Source organism: Petaurus breviceps, unplaced genomic scaffold (genome assembly GCF_028583685.1).
Source record: "Petaurus breviceps papuanus isolate PSGF00001 unplaced genomic scaffold, PetGlider_PUasm1.0 103, whole genome shotgun sequence".
Classification (NCBI taxonomy): Eukaryota; Metazoa; Chordata; class Mammalia; order Diprotodontia; family Petauridae; genus Petaurus; species Petaurus breviceps.
Genome location: NW_027185588.1, coordinates 5,100,982 through 5,121,925, shown reverse-complemented (window position 1 = coordinate 5,121,925; position 20,944 = coordinate 5,100,982). Strand labels below are relative to the sequence as shown.

At 46.0% G+C, this 20,944-nt stretch overlaps 1 protein-coding gene across 1 annotated transcript; it reads left to right on the top strand.

The window, feature by feature from the left end:
- Window positions 1-17,109: 17,109 nt before the first annotated feature.
- On the top strand, window positions 17,110-19,909 carry LOC138176338 (serine-rich adhesin for platelets-like). The gene is made up of 2 exons (XM_069107176.1): window positions 17,110-19,711; window positions 19,878-19,909. The coding sequence occupies exons 1-2, from the start codon at window positions 17,110-17,112 to the stop codon at window positions 19,907-19,909; spliced, it is 2,634 nt and encodes an 877-aa protein (XP_068963277.1).
- Window positions 19,910-20,944: the final 1,035 nt, after the last annotated feature.

Below are 20,944 nucleotides of genomic sequence, written 5' to 3'. Positions count from 1 at the left end.
AAACTGGTTTCAAAAGATGAGATTGTGGGGAATTCTCATGAGTCACTCGTAATTTTTTTTGGTAATTATAGTAATAGTGACTGTTTTAATGATCATTGTTATTAATGACAATTTAATGGATAGAAAACTGGACTAAGGGTTAGGGGGACCCGGGTGCAAGTGTTCCTCTAAAATACACTGATTGTGTGACCCTGGGCAAGTCACTCAGCCTCTAGAAGTCCTCCCCCTCCCTTCTGTCCAGCTCTCTAAGAGCTATCACAGAAGCCTTGCACTTACACCTTGGTAGGAGGAGTTCTCCACAGTAATGAAATTACGTCTGGACCAAAGCACATAATAACTGATACCACAAATACTGACCCAACAGCAAATTCCATTTTGGAAGTTCCTATGTAACAGTCCTTTGAGGTGGGGCATACAAGTATTGTTGACACCTCCCCTCCCCCTCCATTTTGCAGATGAGGAAACAGAGGCTAAGGGAAGGCTATGTAGCTAGTAAGGAATCAAAGAATCAGAATCTTTCAATCCCGGAAGGTCTGACAAAGAATCGGGTGACAAGTTGCAGCCTCTGGGGCAGGCCCTCCATTCAGAGGGGTCTCTCTGGGGTTTTGTGATACTGGCAGGATACTAAGAGCAGAGAGGGGGAAATCCTGAGCCATGGTCTTCAAGGAGGGGTTGTGGAGTCCTTGCTTGTGGTCGTCTGGGTAGGCTGTGAGAGTGGAGGAGATAAAGGTCTTCCTGATGGATGACTTGGGGTCTGGGTGGAGTTAGAACATCTGCTCCTGATACTTTGCCCAATTGCTATTGGGGTGGGGGTTCCCAGTGGTGGCCTCACTCTCGTGGACAGCGGGAGTCAAACTGTGTATGGTCTGCCTTCAAGGAGTATTGGGCGTCTCCCTTGTGGGATGCTTGAGTATGTTTGGAGTTGGGAAACCTGTGTTGGAATCCAGGCTCCCAGACTTCCAGCCCATGTGGCCTTACACAAGTCACTTCTTTCTGGATCCCATTTTTCTTGTCTATAAAGAGCAGGGAGGGCCGTGTAGGGGGCCTGACTTTTAAAGGCCCTTCCAGATTTAAATCTTATGATCTTCAGGACTAGAGTCTTCTCTTCTTTGTTTTTTTTTGTTTGTTTGTTTAGTCCTTTTTCAGCTTCCGTTATTAGAAGAGACTTGTGTTTCTTCTGCGTTCTAAGCAGCTTAGGGCCTGGAAACTTGGAAATGATGCTCAGTGAATCTAGTGTGTTGGGATCATAGTTTAGGACTAGAGTCCAGGGTTCTTGACTCCAGTTGGGACTTTTTTGTGGGCAGGACTTTTCCTTCTAAATGTTCACTGGTCAGGCAGGGGGGTGATTGGAAGGGCTTCCCCTCTGGACTCATGGAACCTACCCACTCCCTCCCCCCTAAGACTAGACCTAATTGGGGGAAGGGGGCAGAGAGTGAGTCACACAGGAAGGGCTCCCAGAGCAAATAGCTGCGGGATTTGTGGTCAAAGAGCATTGTACGTGAAGCATAATGCCCTGAATAGCAGGCAAGTTTGTACAGACTATATACATTTCTTGTGTCAGGAAAGTATCAGGGGAACTGTCCCCAAATCACGTTGCCACAACAGACACAGGTTTGCCTCTCCATTCCCAGATGGAGTCTTTAACCAAGGTTAATAAATGCCACAGGACATTGGGTAGACTCAGGTTCCTCACATTGGACAATGGAGACCCCCTGGAGTTAGTTGCATTGGGCACTGGGCAAACACATTTAAGGCTATTCATCCAGGACACTGGGAAGAGCCCCCTCTAGACTATTTCCATTGGTTACAGGGTGGCTACCCCTACTCCACTCCTATTGGACAATGCATGGACTTCTACTCATGTCGGGCACTTAGCAGACACTTAGTAAGGCTATTCATGCTGGACATGGGGCAGAACCACACTGGACAATGGACAAGCACCCCCACCCCGACTTTTCACCCTGGCTACTGGGCAACCCACTCTCACATCACTCACATTGGACAATGGGCAGACCACTACTGGGTTAGATGCCTCCCCTCCCCATACATCACCATTAGTGCTACTTTCACTGAATATTATTAGTCAAATCATCTGGGGGCTGTTCATACTAGAAAATGGGAAAAACACCCAGGGTCATTTATGGTGGGAATTGTGCAGACATTTCAAAGTTATTTGCATTGTGTTGGGTAGACTCCCACTGAGGGCTATTAACAATGAATACTGGGAAGATCTTTGATGGCTATTTACTCTGAGCATTGGGTGGGTCACCATTGGGTCGATTTGTGCTGAAAACTACAAGTTCTCTCTACCATAGTTATACACCCTCGGCACTGGGCAGGCATTCTTGGAACTATTCACATTATGTAGACCCTTGAGTTATCCACACTCCCCTTTGCTCTTCACACTGGACAGTGGGCAAGCATCCCTGGGGATAGTCACACTGGATAAGGGGCAGACAGTTCAGCTATTCACACTGGCCAATGGGCAGACGCTACTAAGGAATTTTCATGGTAAGCCTCTGATAGGTACCCCTAGGAATATACACACTGGGGCTCAGGCAGATCCCCTTTGGGGTAGTCACATGGACATTGGCCTGCAGGGCTATTTTCATTGCCCTGTCCTCCTGGGTTTCTGAGAGTGCTCAGAGATAAATAATCAGAATCCGAGATTCTTGATGCTCAGTTTGATGGCCTGAGTGGGAACATCTCTAGAAGGTGCCTCTGATTTGTGGAAGTATTTCCTTTAGAATCCTTTCTTTTTTGACCTCCTGCCTTTACAAGTAGAATCAGACACCCAAGTCCTGCCCTGTTGGGGGTACTCAGTGCTTGGGAAGAGCATTTAAGGATGTGTTCAAAGTGTTTGGGAGTGTCTGGGGACATGAGAGGAATCCTGGTGGAGGGGGCCATCAAAGGGATGGTGGTGGGCCAATCGAGAGGCAAGGGAAGGGGATGGGAGAGGAGGACACTCGAGGGAAGGAGGCCATCAGCCTGGGATGGGTTTCATCTCAGCCCTTAGCTAGGGAGAAGAGTTTCAGTTTATTTTTCTCTTTACTCAATATAGCTCCAGGAAGAAAAAGATATTTGTTTAGGGCTTTGTGATCCTTGGTAAACAAGGACGCTGCTCTTTTATGCCCTTAGCCTATGTTCTGATCAGGAAATTGTCCTATTAATTGACAGGGTGCTGGGTGATGTGTGAAAGTATTGTCCTTTCACTCCTCATCTGTCACCCTGGTCACAAAGCCGCACCTGGGCAGGGCAAAGGCATCTCCCTGACCACTGGCTTCCCTTGCTACATCTTATCCCACAGGGAGAAACCCAGAGAAAGCCTTTCCTCCTTCCAGGGTCCCTGCGATGGTTATTTTCTGCCTCTCCTCCCACTTTCTAGTGACTTTCTCTCCTCCTTAGTTTCCTAAGTGAGTTGTTAGGTCTCAGGGAGCTGAAAAACAGAGGCAGCGTAGACATATAATTAATTCCCAGCTTAATCTTATTGGCCTGTGGAGGGTAGAGGTGAATGCGGAGGCTTCTGTTCACATTGCCCCTTTTTCATCCCATTCCATTTCTATATTCTCTACACATCATTGAAAGTTATTTAACTTCTCTGGGCCTCAGTTTCCTCCTTTGTAAAATGAAGAGATTGGATTCATTGATCTCTAAGCTTCCTTCCATTTAAAAATCTATGATCTCTTCAATCAATCATTGAACAAGTATTTTAAAAATACCTTCTTACTATGTGCCAAGCACTAGGTACACAAAGAAAAAGAATGAAACAAGTCTCTGTCCTCAAAGGGCTTACATTCTATCCGGTGAGACAGTATGTCCTCTATGAATGACAAAATATTTTCAAATTAATGTAAGGTAATATTTTTATGGGGAGGCAGTCAGGGAATGGGGGAGATGACCAAGAGAGGCTTCCTGAAGAAGCTAAATCTAATTGAGTTTTTTAGGGGAATAGAGTATTCTAAGAGGTGAAGGGAGTAGGGAGTGCATTCCAGCCCCATCCTACATCATCAGTCATCACTGGCATTTATATAGCATTTTAAGGTTTTCAAAGTGCTTTGCAAATATTATCTCATTTGGTCCTTGCAACACTGCCCTGGAAGGTAGGTGCTATTATTATCTTCATTTTACAGATGGGGAAACTGAGGCAGACAGCAGTCAAACTACTTTCCCAAGGTTACATAGCTTGTAAGTGTCTGAGGTTGTATTTGAACTTGGGTCTTCCTGACCTCAGACCTAGTAACCTAGCAGTCTCTATCATTCCGAAGCCCTTTTCTCCAACCCCTACTCTTTCTTTCTTCCCATATCTCTGAGAGGCAAGATGGACTAGTAGTTAAGAGTCCCAGGTTTGGAGTTAGGAATCTGGGTTCATATCCTAACTTGAGGCCACTTCCCAACCTCAGTTTTTCATCTGGAAAATGGGTACAAGAAGGCTTACAACCCCCTCCCTCATGGGGCTGATGTGAGGTGCTTTGTGAACCTCAAAGCCCTAGATAAATATAGACTGTTATTTTTACTTTTTGCCTTTTGGAGGGCAATTGGGGTTAAGTAACTTGCCCAAGGTTATACAGCTAGTTTGGTTTTTTTTTTGCACGCGCGTGCATGTGTATGTGTGTGTGTGTGTGTGTGTGTGTTAAGTGTCTGAGTCCGGAACTGAACGTGGGTCCTCCTGACTCCGGGGCCAGCGCTTTACTCACTGCACCACCTAGCCGCCCCTATATGGACTGTTATTAATATTAGCCCTGGGTCTCCTGGTCTCCTCTCTCTCTCTCTCTCTCTCTCTCTCTCTCTCTCTCTCTCTCTCTCCCTCTCTCTCTCTCTCTCTCTCTCTCTCTCTCTCTCTCTCTCTCTCTCTTTCTCTCTCTCCCTCTTTCCCTCTCTTCCTCTCCCTCCCTCCATCCTCTCCATTCTCACACATTCTCTCCCTCTCCATATGAGAAAGAGATTATCTCCATTTTAGGTGGTATGGGAATGAAGTAAGTCTTTATGGCTGAGCTGGTCTTTGATTAGAGCTTTGAAGGATGGGAATAAAATAAGCAGAGCTGTGGGAAGCAGAGGAGGTATGGTAAGGATAGGCACCAGGATTGGGGGATGGGAATGATTCCAGGGCCAGAGATAGGAAAGCCCAGGGGTGTGGTGGGTATTTTGGAATATGTTTATAGAAGGCCTTGAATGTCCAGCTGAGGAGTGGAAATTTTACTTGGTAGGGTTTCAAGAGGCAAGATTCAAACCCAGATCCCCTCACTCCAGATACATCACATCTTCCATCACACTCATGGCCATCTCCCATTTCTTAGTTACTCTATTAACTGATCCTGAGTTTCCTCATGTGGGGATCAAATGAGATAGTCAATGGGCCACATCTTTGTAGACCCCAAAGTGCCCCAGGTCCATTAACCATTGTTATTTCTCAGATTTCAGTGTTGAGCCAGAGCACATATCAGATGAGATCATTATAAAATGGGCATATTACCTGCTATCTAGTAAGCACTCTAGATATTAGCCATAGTTATCATTATGTCTGTCCCAGATGGGCCGAAGAGCACACCCAGCCCCATGGGAGCAGCCCAGTTCAGCCTGTGATGGACTTTCTTGACCACTGTCCCCTGTGCCTATGCTTTTTTTCCCCCATGGCTATCCCTTCTCCATGGCTCCCCTGCTCCCTAATAGAGTTCTCTGTTCCCAATGAAGACATAAAGGTAAGGGGCAGCTAGGTGGTACAGTGAATAGAGCACTGGCCCTGGAGTCAGGAGGACTTGAGTTCAAATCCTACTTCAGACACTTAACTGTGTGACCTTGGGCAAGTCACTTAACCCCAACTGCCCTACCTTCCCCCCTCCAAAAAGCAAAAAAATAAAAATTTTATTAAAAAAAAGACATAAAGCTAAACAAAACAAATCAGCATACTGGTCACATCTTCACTGATACAACACTGATTCTACACTCCCAGTCCATCACTACTTCTTTCAAAGGGGTAGGGGAAGGACTGCTTTTATTGTTAAGTCTACTCAAGTCACAATTAGCCACTGCCACGATAAGAGTTCTAATCTTTCAGTGTGGTTTTCCTTTTATGTTATTGGCCATCCTCTAAAAACCAGATTTTTATTGGTGTCTTGTATTTTTCATCACCTGTATTTCCCCCTCTGTCCTTCCCTCTGTCCCAGAAAGCCAAAGACTTTTTTTTTTTAAGGACTAGATAAAAAAATATTCAGCAAGAACAAATACCATGTCAAAAAGAAAATACGACTTTATATGGAATGGTCTGTGTGGGTGGACCTCCACCTCTGCAAAGGAGTTGTGGGGTGGAGGTGTCTTCTCCTGACTCCCTTTTAAGGCCAAACTTAAATTATCTCAAAACCTTCAGTTTTGGTTATTTTTTGGTGGCTGCTCCTTCCATTTCATTGTCTGTGTCATTTTCCTGGTTCTACTTCCTTCACTTTGTTCATGTCAACCTTTCCATCCATGTTTCTCTATTCATCATGTTTAACACTTACATTCACATATTGCAATTTGTTTAGCCATTCCCCAGTTGATGGGTATCTGCTTGGTTTCCAGTTCTTTGCCCTCACAAATAAGTGCTGCTATAAGTACTATAGAATGTATCAGGGATGGGGAGGGATTGCTTTTTACCAATGGGTAGATACCTAGCAGCGGGATCTCTGGGTCCTAGGATGTGGACAATTTCTTCACTTTCTTTGCATAATTCCAAATTCCTTTCCAGAATGGTTTGTACCAGTTCACAATTTGACCACACACCTTTGTTTAACAGAAGAGGAAACCGAATCTCAGAGAGTAGAAGACATATTTAGCAGAAGATATGTACAACCCTGTCTAAGGTTGTACAATTAATGAGTGACAGACCTGGACTTCGGTCCTTGGTGGGGTTTCAAGAGGCAAGAATCAAACCTAGATCCCCTCATTCCAAATACTGAACTTCAGTCCAGGTTTGTGAAGGGCAGGAGGCAGCTAGGTGGCGCCATAGTGCATATAGTGTATATAGAACACCAGGTCTGGAGTCAGGAAGACTCCTCTTCCTGAGTTCAAATCTGGCTTCAGATACTTACTAGCTGTGTGACCCTGGGCAAGTCACTTAACCCTGTTTACCTCAGTTTCCTCATCTGTAAAATGAGCTGGAGAAAGAAATTGTGAACCACTCCAGTATCTTTGCCAAGAAAAAGCCCAATGAAATCACAGAGTTAGATGTGACTGAAATGACCTCTTTCCACACTTCCATACTTTTTTTTTTGTCTTTTTGAAGGGGGGAAGGCAGGGCAGTTAGAGTTAAGTGACTTGCCCAAGGTCACACACCTAGTAAATATCAAGTGTCTGAGGCTGGATTTGAACTCAGGTCCTCCTGACTCCAGGGCCAATGCTCTATTCCCTGAACCACCTGGCTGTCCCCATACCTCCATACTTGAAACTTCCTTTCAGCCTTAAATCCTATAATCCCATGACATGGGCACAGATACACATGGTGTATAGGGCAGAAAGTGATGGGTTTCCAAAGAGTCCTGAGTGTGCTTGAGGATGGAGGCATCTTCTTTCTCACCCTGGGGAAGGTGGTAAATGTTGGGGAGGACACACTGCCAGGGCTTCTCCCTTCCTGACACTGCTCTTTGGCCCTCAGAGGAGGCTGGGTTGGGACTGGAATTGGCATGGGGAACTTGACACCTCTGCTCATTGAGAAGTCATGGTTTCTTCTTCCCTAATGGGGCTCAGATGTCCTTGCTGCCCTGGAGCTGTGACTGGGGTGAAGCCCCTCCCATTATGTCAACATTGTGGTCTAACTAGGGTGCTGGCTTGGCTCACAGATGATCATGCCCTGCTGTGCATGTTTCCTCTCCAACCCCTCGGGCCTCCTGACTGATGCAGGGTGGAGCTGGGCATTGGACTGGTATCTCCACATACCTGGTTTTCATATCTTCTTTTGTTTCTCCCCTCATCTGGGGCTGAACCTAGGTGTTCAATCTTTGAAAGGGAACAGACTTAAAACTTGTCATCACATCAAGGTGCATTGGATCCTGTCCATTGTCTTCCTCATCAAAAAGCCCAAGATTCTCCTCTTCTTTCTCCTGATCCTGAAAATTGATAACTTCTGTAGGTTGGATCCTAGACCTCTATCATGCAAATTCTGTGCTTTCTCTCTCCCCCTATGGTTCTGACCTTGGAGCCCTCTTTGACTAGAGGATCCAAAGAACTCTGGATTTGTGATCACAGAACCTGGGTTCAAAAGCTAGATTTTATGCTTGCTTCCCATATGACCTTGGCAATCAGCTTCTTTGGGCCTCAGATTCCTTAACTGTGAAATAAGAAGGTTGGACCATTAAGGTGATCCTTTACCAGAACTTCTGAGTATAAACCCAATTGGATCAAACCTTAAAGTACTAGAACTATAGGATTATATATTTTTTCTCATTCAATTTTTAATTTTATTTTTTAATACATGTAAACACAAGATTTTAACATTCATTTTATTTTTTCCACTTAATAGTATTTTATTTTTTCCAAATATATGTAAAGATAGTTTTCAACTTTCACTTTTATAAGATTTTGAATTTCTCCCTCCCTCTCTCCACATGCCACCAAGCATCTGATACAGGTTATATGTGTACAATAATATTAATCATATTTCCACATTAGTCATAACATTTATTAAAAAATTTGAATTTCATGTTCTCTCCTTCCCTTCCTCCTCCTTGAAAAGGCAAGAAATTTGACATAGATTATACATGTGCAGTTGTACAAAACATATCTCTCTCTATATTAGTCATGCTGCAAAAGAATATGCAGACCAAAACCCCAAAAATAATAAAGTAAAAAAAGTATATATTGATCTGTATTCAGATTCCATCAGTTTTTTCCTCTGAAAGTGGATAGCATTTTTCATCATAAGTCCTTCATTATTGTTTAGTATTTTATTGCTGAGAATAGCTAAGTCATTCACAGTTGATCATTGTACGATATTGCTTTTACTGGGTACAATGTTCTCCTGGTTCTGCTCACTTCACTTTGCATCAATTTATGTAGGACTTTCTAGGTTTCTCTGAAACCATCCTGCTCCTCATTTCTTAAAGCATGATAGTATTCCATCACAATCATATATCACTACTTGTGCAGCTATTTCCCAATTGATGGCAATCTCTTCAATTTCCAGTTCTTTGCCACCACAAAAAGAGTTATGACAAAGATTTTTTTGTGCATATTAAACCTTTTCCTTCTTTTTTGATCTCTTTGGGGTATGGACCTAATAGTGGTATTGCTGGGTCAAAAGGTATAAAATGACAATTTTATAGCCCTTTGGACATAGTTCCAAATTGTTCTACAGAATGGTTGGATCAGTTCACAACTCCCTCAACAGTACATTAGTGTCCCAGTTTTTCCAAATTTGTCATTTTCCTTTTCTGTCCTATTAGCCGATCTGTCAGGCATGTCAAAGTTGTTTGAATGTGCATTTCTCTAATCAATGGTGATTTCGAGAATTTTTTCATATGACTATAGTTAGCTTTGATTTCTTCCTCTGAAAACTGCCTGTTCATATCCTTTGACCATTTGTCAATTGGGGAACGATTTGTATTCTGATCAGTTTGACTCAGTTCCCTATATATTTGAGAAATGAGGCCTTCATTAGAGGAACTTGCTGTAATCTTGACTGCATTGGTTTTGTGTGTGTAAAACCTTTTTAATTTGATGTAATCCAAATTATTCATTTCGCATCCTGTAATGCTCTGTATGTCTTGCTGGATCATAAATTTTTTCCTTATCCATAAATTTGGCAGGTAAAATATTCCATGCTTCTTTAAGATATCACACTATGGGATTATTATAATGGGAGACAGGACTAGAAGGGGAAAAATGCTGACTATTTACAATTGACTCTCATTATATAGGAGGTCAGGGGAGGGAGAGCTCACTATGGGCTTTCTTGAACTTGGAGTTGAAGGAAAGTGGAAGGGGAAGGCAAAGAGGTTCCAGGAGGAGAGCTCATAGCCTTTCAGGATATTGGAAGTTGGAAAGAGCCTTACTATTGAATTCAACTCTTATTTTGTAGATGGTAGAATGAAGCCCAGAGATGAGATCAAGACTTGACCAAGGTCACATAGTCAATGGCATCGAATGGGCAGCATTTGGTTTAGAGGCAAGAATGTATATGAATATACTGGATGTAAGAAATGACAGAAATGAGAAAACAGAGCCTGACCTAGGCTGGAGGTTCCTGGGAGCATAGATTTACATCTGGAAGGGTCTTCAGGGGCCCCTTACTACATTAGGGGGTAATCTAGCCATATCCCCTTAATTAATTTTATCTCAAAATGAAATGAAATTCAAAAAAATTAATTCTCCTATTGGGGAAAAATGAAAAAGTCCTTTGAATAAACATGTATAGTCAAGTAATAAATTTTTCCAAAGTGTCCATCTTCAAAAAATATCTATTTTTTTTTTACCTTGACTCCATCACCTTTTGGACAAGTTGTAGATAGCATATTCCTCATTTTACAGATGAAAAAAGAGGAGGTAAATTGAATAGTAAATGTCAGAGCAAGATCTGAAACCACATCTACCTGCCTCCAGATCCAGTGCTCTGTGAGAGAAAAGGGTAGAGCAAGACAGAGATACACACACAGTGTATTTGTGTGTGTGTGTGTGTGTGTGTGTGTGTGTGTGTAATGTCAATCAAGGCAGAACACTTGAGGGCTGCTGCTGTGAATAATTTTAAGGGTCTATTCACAAGATATAATGAACACTCTATTCAAAACTGAACCTTATTCAAGAAACTAAAGCATAACAATTTATAAAAACATAACTTATCAAGGTAGTCACATAGCCTTAAACACAACATATCATCCAGTACATATTGTAACACTCAGTATATAATATGGCACACAGCATGTTGTATTCAGTGCATCTTATTTTATATATGATTATATATAATTCTAATCTTGGTTCCAGAAAGACTTGGGTCTAAGTCCTTCTTCTGGCACATACTGACTTTGGCACCCTGGGCAAGTTACTTGAGGTCAGTAAGGTCTAGAGGCTAGACAAGTCTCTATGATACAGAGAAGCTGTTGACTCCTGTTGATTAAGGGAGTGAGTATCCTTACTTGGGAGTTCTCTATACCAATGAAACAACACAGTTAAACACACACACACACACGCGCGCGTGCGTACCCCTTTTGAATAGGCTACCTCAGAAGAGAGGGAGCTCCCTTTCTTCTGAGCTGCTTCAGCCATGGTTAGGGAGGATATTCCTGCATGAGGTGGTTTAGATAAAACAGAGATGGATGACACATGGATGTTGGGGGAGACTAAGCACTGATCCCTTAAATAAAGGGCAGACAACCTCTGGCCCTCAGCTTGGGGGGGCACGCTTTTTGTTGTTGTTGGGGACTTGTGATTATCTTGGCAAAGGGAACTGCCTCTCCCAAGTCAGATAAAAACCTGCTCTCTACCTTGTATCAGATTGTATGGGGCGCTGAGCTTTGTCTCAGACTTGTCCTGGAGCACATGGCTAGTTTGTGTCAGAGATGTGGACTAGAGCCCCTGTCTCCCTCACCAGGAGGTCACGCCCTATATCCTTGTACCATAGTACTTTGTGACTTTAGAAGTCTCTGAATATTTGAGGTCACAAGATGAGAGTCATTGTGAATGAAAAGATCATTATGTTTAGAGTCAGAAGACTTGGGTCTGAAGGCCTCCACTGCCACTCCAGACCTGTGTTATTTCAGGCAACTCCAGGGACTATCCCTTTGGGCCTCAGTTTCCTCAGTAATAAAATGGATTCCAAGTTTGCTTCTGTGACTATCTCTGTGATCCAATAATCTTGTGGGGGTAAAGACTACAGCTAGATTTTGGCTCTTAAATCCTACACAATTTCCACTACATCATTTTGTCTACCGGAGAAAGTAAGTTAGATACTGATTTATAACTAGGTCAGGGTGAATAGAGCTTTGGCACAGGCACTGATATTTATAAGGGGCTGGGATGCTTCTTCCTTGAGGTACTCCTCTGGCCTGCTGCTTTGCTCCCTTGCTTCCCAGATTTTCGAGGTGACAGTTCTTCTGGGGTCCACCTATGTCCACCATCCCCATTCTCCACCTAAGGATTGGGAGTTGACTATTGGTACTGTTTCAGGGGTATGGCCTTGGATCTCTGGGGGATTCTCTATACCCTTTCCCAGTGCATCTATCCCTGGAATAGACTTTCTTTGGACATAGGATCAGGGTCAGGGTAGGCTGATTTTGTCCAGAGTTGATGTCACAACAGCGGTTAGGAATGAGGAGTTTCTAAGGGGATAAGAAATGATATATTATCCCATCCACTCTAACCACCTCAACCTCCACAGACATGAACAACACCGGGACAAGCAGCGTTGGCCCAGAGACTACAGGAGGAACCAAATTCCCCTCTACATCTTCCTCATCCACTTCCCACCTTGAGCACACTGATTGGAGCCAGGCCATTCCCCAAAATGTTTCTTCAACTGAACCTCTGGATCCAGACTCATCAGGTGCACCTGTCTCCTCATCTCCTGTAGGGGCCAGCCCAAATACAACCACTCCTACGTTCACAGAGCCACCAAAATCTTTATCAGATGGCCCTGTGAAGACTGACCAGACTTCCCCATTGCCCCCTTCCACTTCCAAGGTCCCAGGCATTGGGACGAGTTCATCTTCTACTCCAGCCCCAGGATGGGGGGAGAGCTTGTCATCTCTGGGCACTGTGTCCAGCAGAGTGGTCCCCAGCTTTTCCCACGTCACATCCTCTTCTCCCTGCAAGGGCTCTAGGACTGATGTCACAGCACCTGACAGAGTGACAAACACAGACCTGCCTCAGTCTACTCCCTTAGCTACGACCCCAAGGAGGGCAGGCACCAGCTCAGCAGCCTCAATTCCCTCTAGGCTGCATGAGCTCACAACCTTGCCTACAGGAATTGTGACAGAGAGTGTACCCAGCCTGGCAGCCACCTCAATGAACCCTCTGTCAAGGGCTTCAGCATCCGTCAGCACTCACATACAGGCAGAGATGAATGTGGCTCCCTCTGCAGATGGCCCTTCTTTCCAGGGAAGAAGCGATCCCACTACATTGCAGGAATTTTTGTCTTCTCCTGGAATGTCCACAGGAACAGAGATCCACAGAACTGCCGGTATGTCTTTGGGTCAAAGCTCACCCTCCTTTCCCACTTTGACTGCTCCTGCATCCTGGACAAGCACAGTGTCCCCTGATGCTACACCATCTCAGAGGCCCACTACAGGATCAGAGATGGACACTGTGGAAACAGACACACAACTGACCATTACCTCTGTGGCTGACAACCATCCAACCTCAGAATCTCTCCTGCAAGAGGCCACAGTGAGAGTGAATAGCACCCCAAGAAAAGAGACAGCTCCTGATTCCACTCCTTCCAACTCTCTCCTGTTGGCAAGTAAGGTTCCAAATTTCCCTTTAGGGGATCGTGTTGGGGGCCATGGAAAGAAGGGCTGAGATGCAGCCTTGGAACAAGAGGACTCTTCTTTCAAATATGAGGGTCCGTATTTGGGGTCATGTCTGCTGGACCCAAGTGGCCCCTCTGGTCTCCCTACACACTTAGTGGGAGGGTGGGTTTGTGGCAACATTACCTTGTCCTTCCTTTTGGCAGGAACTGGTGGCTGTACTGACTGGGTCTGTGGTAAGTGCCATATTGTACAACAGGAAAAAGGGCTTTGGTGGTGGAGTTACCTGGAACCAGGGAAAGCGAGGGAAGGAAGGATGGAAGGCATCCTAGTTATGTGCTGTCTTTGGAATTCGGACCTGTGTCCTTCCCGACTGAGCTCCTGTGCCTTCTCACGTCCTTCCCTTCAGGTAGCAAAGCTGGCACGGTGCCTCTCTCGAGAACTAGTGACCAGACTCCAACAAGTCACCCTCTAGCGAGAGTGTCCACTGCCGAACCCTCAGGTAAGTGGAAGGTAACCTTCCTTTCAGAGGTGGCATTTTGATGCAGTGGACAGAGTGCTGGACTTGGAGTTAGGAAGACCTGTGTTCAAATTCGACCACTTAATAGCTGTGCGACTTTGAGCAAGTCACTTAGATTCTGTCTGCCTCATTTTCCTCATCTGTGAAATGGGGATAATAATACCACTTATCTATCTCAGGGTTGTTGTGAGGACCAAGTAAGAAAATAATTGTAACGCCTTTGGTCCATGTTTTAGAAATGTTTAAGAAATGTTTTTCTCTCCCATTGGAGATTGCTTTTTCCCTGAGGCTGATGATAGCTACAGGCATGCCTTGTGAGGAATTTGTCTCCCCTAGGTGCCTGTTTTCTGCTTTTTGGTGATGATATGCTGATTTATTGCTTTGTTCTTGTTACTGTTGTAAAATCGTTTCAGTCTTGTCTGACTTTCCACGACCTCGTTGGGGTTTCCTTGGCAAAGATTCTGGAGTGGTTGGCCATTTACTTCTTCAGTTAATTTTACAGATGAGGAAACTGAGGCAAAGAGGGCTAAGTGTCTTGACTAGGGTCACACTGCTATGTGTCTGAGGCCAAACTTCAGCTCAGGAAGGCCAGCCTTTCTTAGTCCAGGCCTGGCACTCTATGCACTATGGCGCTACCTAGTGGGCCCAATTTATTGCTAGAGGCAGTAAAAGAAGTCTCTGAAGGGAGAGTTTGACATCAGACTGGACCAGCCACTGGCAGGAGGAGATATTTGCCTCCCACCTCAACTTCTTCTCTTTGGAGCATATTATGTGTATAGAACATATTTAGGTCCAGAAATGGGATCCTGGAGACTAATTTAATTCAACCCCTCCTCGTTTGACAGATGGAAATACTCAAGTTGAGATGAATAAAGTGGTTTGTGGGTCACTTGTAAGCACTTAAGAAATACTTTAAGTATCTAAAGCCGAATTCTAACCCAAATCCTCCCGACTCTTTCTGACTTGCAGAAGTGTCAAATTCATAGTCCACTCCCCAGTGTGGGTAGAACCAGATTGAAATGTAATTGAGAAATATTTAACAAAATAAATAAAAATGCAATACAATATAGATGCTATTAATTTGTGGCTTTCTAAGTCAAAATGTGACCTGCATGGGTCCTCTTCTATTTGGGTTTGATACCGCGGCTGCTATAACATGCTTCCTCCCCGACCAGATCAAATGAAGTGGGTTGCCCCAAATCACCAAACTAAGAGTCAGGACTTGAGCCCAAGTCTTCTGATTCAGGTTTAGTGCCAATGCATTATAGGAGATTGGGATGTCTCTGAGTAAGAAGTGATCTTACAGAGAGGACATGAGAATGGTAGTCAGAATAATTTTCCAGGCAAAACCCTCCCTACCCTTCATCCCCCACTCCATATACCATATAAACCTTCTGTAGTAACCAATCAGCCCACTCTTCTAGTCCCAGGCCTGTCCAGCAGCCATGTGTGGACAGAAGGCTCCACGGCTACATCTCCTATGACCAGAGAATCCTTGGAGCCTTCTAGCATTCCTGTGATTGGTTCCAAGGAGGGAGCTTCTATTTCAGACACTCCAATAGAGGCAGTTGTCACGGAGACATCTTCTGGCCCTGCTACCATTAAGTCCACCAGCCTCACTGGGTTTGCTGCTACAGGCAGCCCAAGAAGCAAGTCACCAACAAGAACCATCTTCCCTCCACCTGAGATGTCACCAGAAGGAGTGACCCAGGGCTCCAGAACCACCTCAGTCTTTCCAATCCCAGCCATATCTCTCAACGGCCCAGGTTTTAGTGTTCCTTTCAAAATCAGTTTCCTTTCTGACACCTCGAGCAGGCACAACTATTAGTGAGGGTCCCAGCCCAGCACAAGCTCCTCAGTCCCCCGTTGATTCTGCCTCTCCAGTGTTTCATCTTTAGAGACAGGATTCAGGGACCTTGTCCCTCTGTCCTCCTCTCTGGAAGCCCTCAGTGCCAAAGTCACAGGGTGAACTCTGCTTTGGATCCCTAGTGTACCATGTCCACCTCCAAAGAAAGGACAGACAACCAGACAGGGACAGAATTCGGATCGGCCATCCTCTCTACTACTGCACCAGGCAATATCCCCAACACTGCTGGAGGGGACATGAGCATAGACACATCATCTACTGATGGGACAAGAGAGAGCGTGGCAGGGTCAAGCACTTCCCCTGAGCCCACAGACACACCTGTCATCACTCAGGCATGGCAGTTCAGTTACCTCGGTGCCCCAGGTCCTTCCCTGGAAAAGGACACACTTCCCTTTTTTCTCTGCAGTCACTCCACTATGGTCCTCTCACCCTCTGGCTCAGGTAGCAGCTTTTCTGGTGCTGAGGCAAATGAAGAGGCCTCTCCATCCACTGTTCCCACAACCCCAAACGGAAGGTCCATAAACACCACTTCAGCCTTCACCAACACTGAGAACTCATGGCCAAGTCCAAGTTGGTTCTCCACAGCCGTCCTGACTGATAGGTCAAGCGCAGTGGATGATACTCCAGACACAGAGACCAGCACCGTTTCCTCAGGTACTTCTGACTCTCCTGACACAAACCTTGGCTTCAAGACGAAGCATCCTAAAGGCTTCAGCACAGATTCGATCGTCTGCTCAGGTCTATCACACACCTCCAGTAACACATTAGAGACCAGGCTTGAATTGGAGACAGATTTTTCCTTGCTACCAACCACAGCGGCAGTCTCCACCATTGGTGGCTCTGTGCCAACAACCAGAGAAAGCACAGTCATTACAGGGTCCCCTCCCAAAGCTGAAGCCATGGTTCTCACTATGTCTAGGTTAGAAAATGTAAGCTCTGCTTGGCCACAGGCATCAGGGGTCACTCTTGTGGCAGAGGAGATGACTTCAGCTATTCCTAGGACTGAAAGGGCAAGCCTGCCCCCAGAGGTCAAAGTCACTGAGAACAGCCCTGCTTTTCTGTCAGAGTTCTGTCCTGAAAGTACAGAAGCAGAGGCTGGGAGAACCACCCTTTTGTTCACTCCCTCTCCTCAAGTTCCAACATCCCCAGGCTGTCCACTGGGAGCCCCAAAGAAATTGGTTGTGCCTCCTGGTTTAGCTCCAGTAGAGACCTCTCCCGATGACATTTCCCCTACAGTAGTCCCAGAGACCAGCACTGCCAGTGTCACCGGAACAAGCCTTGATTCAGTGCTGGCACACATGCCATCAACCATCAAGGAGAGACTTGATGGACAGACCGGAGCAGTGACTGTTCTGCTCCCCACTGCTCACAGCGATATCTCAGGAAAGATGCAAATGGCCGCACCTGCAGAGGAGACAGAGGGGATGGCAACAGTGTTGGGTGAATTCTCTCAGTCCAAAATCACTCCCCAGCTCAACTGGAGATCCAGCAGCACATCTGAAGGGTTCCTGGATACCTGGTTTGACGTGACATCTCCTTTTGAGTTTATCAATGAAACGGAAGAGGCAAACTTCCCTCTATCTGTCCCTACATCTTCCATGACTGTGGATAATTGGATATCCTTTGTCTTAACAAGAGCACGGATAATGGAAGCTACCTCTCAAATCACGGCTCTCAAAGAGGCCATTGGTCTTGAAGATACAGCTGACTCTGAGGAGTCTGGACCCTCAGATCTCACCACCATCAGCAGCAAGTGGTTAAGTCCAAGTATGGCTGCCATAACCATGCTGGTGGACGAAGACAGCGCAATGAGCAGTGACCCAGACTTGGAAATCAGCATGGTTAGCCCTGGCACCTCTGTCTCCTTAGATACCAGCACTGCCCACATGATACATCTTCCTACGACGTCCAGAACACAGTCCTCTATCTACATGACCAAAGCTCACGCCCCAGGTACTACAACAGGGGCTGATCTAGGAGCAGAGACAACCATAGCAACAACTTCTACTACCAGCAGCTCTGTGTCCACAACTGGAGGAAGCATAGCCATCCCAGCACCCTCTTCCACAGCTGGAGCCCCAGCTTTTGCTATGTCTGGGACAGATACTGGTCTTTCTTTGCAGCAGCCTCTCATGGTAGCAGACCCTGAAACTTCATCAGGGGTCACTCATGAAGAAGAGGAGATGAGTGTGGCTATCCCCAGAACTGAAAGTGTAAGTCTGATCCCCAACACCAAGATCACAGGCAGTCATACGTGTCTCATGTCTCTGTCTTACTCTAAACTCTCAAGCACAGGTTCAGAGACTAGTTTGACCATCCCCAGGACCATTTCCTTGTCTGATATTCCAACTTCTTCTGTCCCACGGGATAGTCCAACAACTGTGCAAGCTATATGGTCCACAGAACAGCAAGGGGGAATGGATACAGGGTTTGATGACTTCTCTGAGCTCCCAGAAACACCCCACATCACATGCCTGCGCTCTGGCTCCCTGCTATATCAGACTACTTCTTGGTCCGAGAGGATGGCCTCTTTTAACCTCCCTACTATAAGAGAGGAGGTGACCTTCTCTTCTTCTGTCTCATCGTCCTCTAAGTCCTCAGATAGCTCAGTGACCATTATCGTAACTGGAGAAGAGATGGAGGAAGCTGCCTGTCCATCTTTTGGACCTCCAGAGACTACCAGTCGTGAGCAGACAACCACCACTATGGGCCACAGATGGTCAAGTTCTGGTTTGGCCTCCACAAGTGCTCTGGTGCCCCAGGGAAGGAGCACTGGCAGTGTTCCAGCCTCAGAGACCAGCAAAGATTTTCCCGGCACCTCTGAGTCTATTGATAGCAGCCTTGGTCTCAAGGCAAGTCGATCCACATGGTTCAAACCAGACTCAATTGTCTATGTGACTCAAGACCACACCCCAAGCTCTGTATCAGGGGCCGGTCTTGGAGTAGGGACAGGGTCTTTGCTGATACCAATCACAGCAGCATCATCCATTGCCAAGGATTCTGTGCCCACTCCTGGAGAGAGGACAGCAAACCCAAGGTCCTCTAATGACATTGAAGTTGAAATTCTCACCACGTCTGAGACAGGAGTCAGCATTTCTTTGAAGCATCCCCTTGCTTCATCAGCCTCGACAGCATTCTTGGGGGACATGCTCAGGACAGAGGAGATGGCTTCAGCTCTCCCTAATTCAAGTCGGATCCCCAATGCTAAGGCTGCAGCCATCAGCTCCAGTTCCATGTCCATATCCCATCCTAATCTACAAAGTATAGGTGAAGAAGCTAGCACGGCCAGCCTCCTGACTATTTCCTCTTCTGAAGTTTTGGCATCTTCAGACAGTGAAATGGAAGGACAAAGCCCACTGGCAACACTTACTGGCTCAGCCCTGAGGGAGACTTCTGATATTTCACATATAGCTCCAGACACCCACTCTTCCAAAGTCACAGAAACAAACCCTACTCCAACACTTGTTGAGGCACATGACATTTCTGGCACCCCCACAGAGAAGCTGGATACCCAAGTAACAACAGAGCCCATCTTAGCTGCCCTGCCTCCTACTTTCCTAAGTGATGGCTCAACTGTGCAGGCAATGCCACGCACAGAACCCATGTCTGGTAGTGAGACGTCTAGTAGTTTCTCTGGGCCAATCACTTCCCTGCACACCAGCTCCAAAGCACATCCAGCCACTTCCTGGTCTGAGAGGACAGTCTCATTTAACCTTCATACTATAAGTGAGGAAATGAACCACTCCATCCCTATGGGCACCACAAAATCCACTTCCACAGAAGCTGCTTCTCTTGTCCCTGTCGTCCCCCTAGAGACTGTCATTCCTGGGAGACCAACTGTGGCCACCACTGAAGACTTCACTATTGGCACCACAGAGTCTAGTTCAAATTTGGCCTCAAGTAGAGTAGAGGTTCAGCAAAGTACAGTGGGCCATGCTCCATTTTTAGAAGCTAATACTCTTTTCCCTGAGACATTGGGCACAAGCACTGACCTCAAGACAAGTCCAGCTATAGGGGCTATTCCAGACTCACCTGTGTATAAGACTCTGACGCGTGCCATGTCAAGGGCCAGCCTTAGAACAGAATGTAAGACTCTAACCCGTACCATGTCAAGGGCTAGCATTGGAACAAAGACATATCTACCCTTGGAACCAACCAGAGTAGCAGCTGATGTGTCTGTTTCCAGCAGCATGCTGCCTGTTACTGAAGAGAACACAGTTGTCTCTTGGCCTTCTAGAACAGCAGAAGTAACAGTTGTCCCTGTGATTGCCACTGCCACCAGCCCTACTTGGTCAGGGCCTTTCACCCCATCAGCCTCATTAGAGGTCACTCCTGTGGCCAAGGAGATGGACTTGGATGTCCTTGGGCCTGAAAGTTCAAGTCTGACCCCTACCAGTAAGATGGCAGACGTTGTGTCTCCTTCTCCTGGGCCCTCCCCACATCCTGAACTTCTAAGTGCAGGGACAGAGACTAGCCTAGTTGCCCTACCAACTGCATCATCTTCTGAAGCTTCAATATGCTCAGAAACTGAGGATGGAGGCCCCGATCCTTTAGTCACATCTTTTGCTTCAACACCTGTAGGGATGTTTTCTTATTGGAGGACCCATGCAGGCATGCAACGCAATTCCGTTAAAGTCCCAGGCAGGGCCTCAGCTTCCTCCCTGAGCCTAGCCTTACCCACTACTCCAGAGAGGCTGGATGCCAGGGTAGAAAGAGAGCCCAGCTCAGAGGCCCTGCCTGTCTCTGTTCTGAGTAACCTCCAGAGAGCTGGCACATCAGCAGATCTGCCAGGAGGGAGCACCACATGGTCTAGCTCTTTCTTTGAGCTTACAGATATACCTCATGTCATTCAAAAATTGTACCCCAGCTCTGAGGTTCATCTGGCTACTCCCTGTTTTGAAGGAACCAGCATGACAGATATCCGGAAATACTCCATGTCTGCTCCCACATCCTCCACCACAGTGGATGTCAGGGATGTCTTTGAAATACAGAGGAAAGAAGCTGCCTCTCCATGCACTGGTCCCATGGAGACCACCGCTTCTGAGCAGGCTACTAGCTCTGCAGAAGTTTTGGCCACCCCTGGAGGCCTGACCATGGCAAGAACCAGATGGTCTAATCCAGATTTGCCATTAA

Coding starts and splice junctions, on each gene's coding strand:
- LOC138176338 (XM_069107176.1), top strand. CDS start 17,110: ATGCCATCAACCATCAAGGAGAGACTTGATGGACAGACCGGAGCAGTG. Junction 19,712..19,877: donor TAGTTCAAATTTGGCCTCAA/GTAGAGTAGAGG, acceptor TGCCATGTCAAG/GGCCAGCCTTAGAACAGAAT.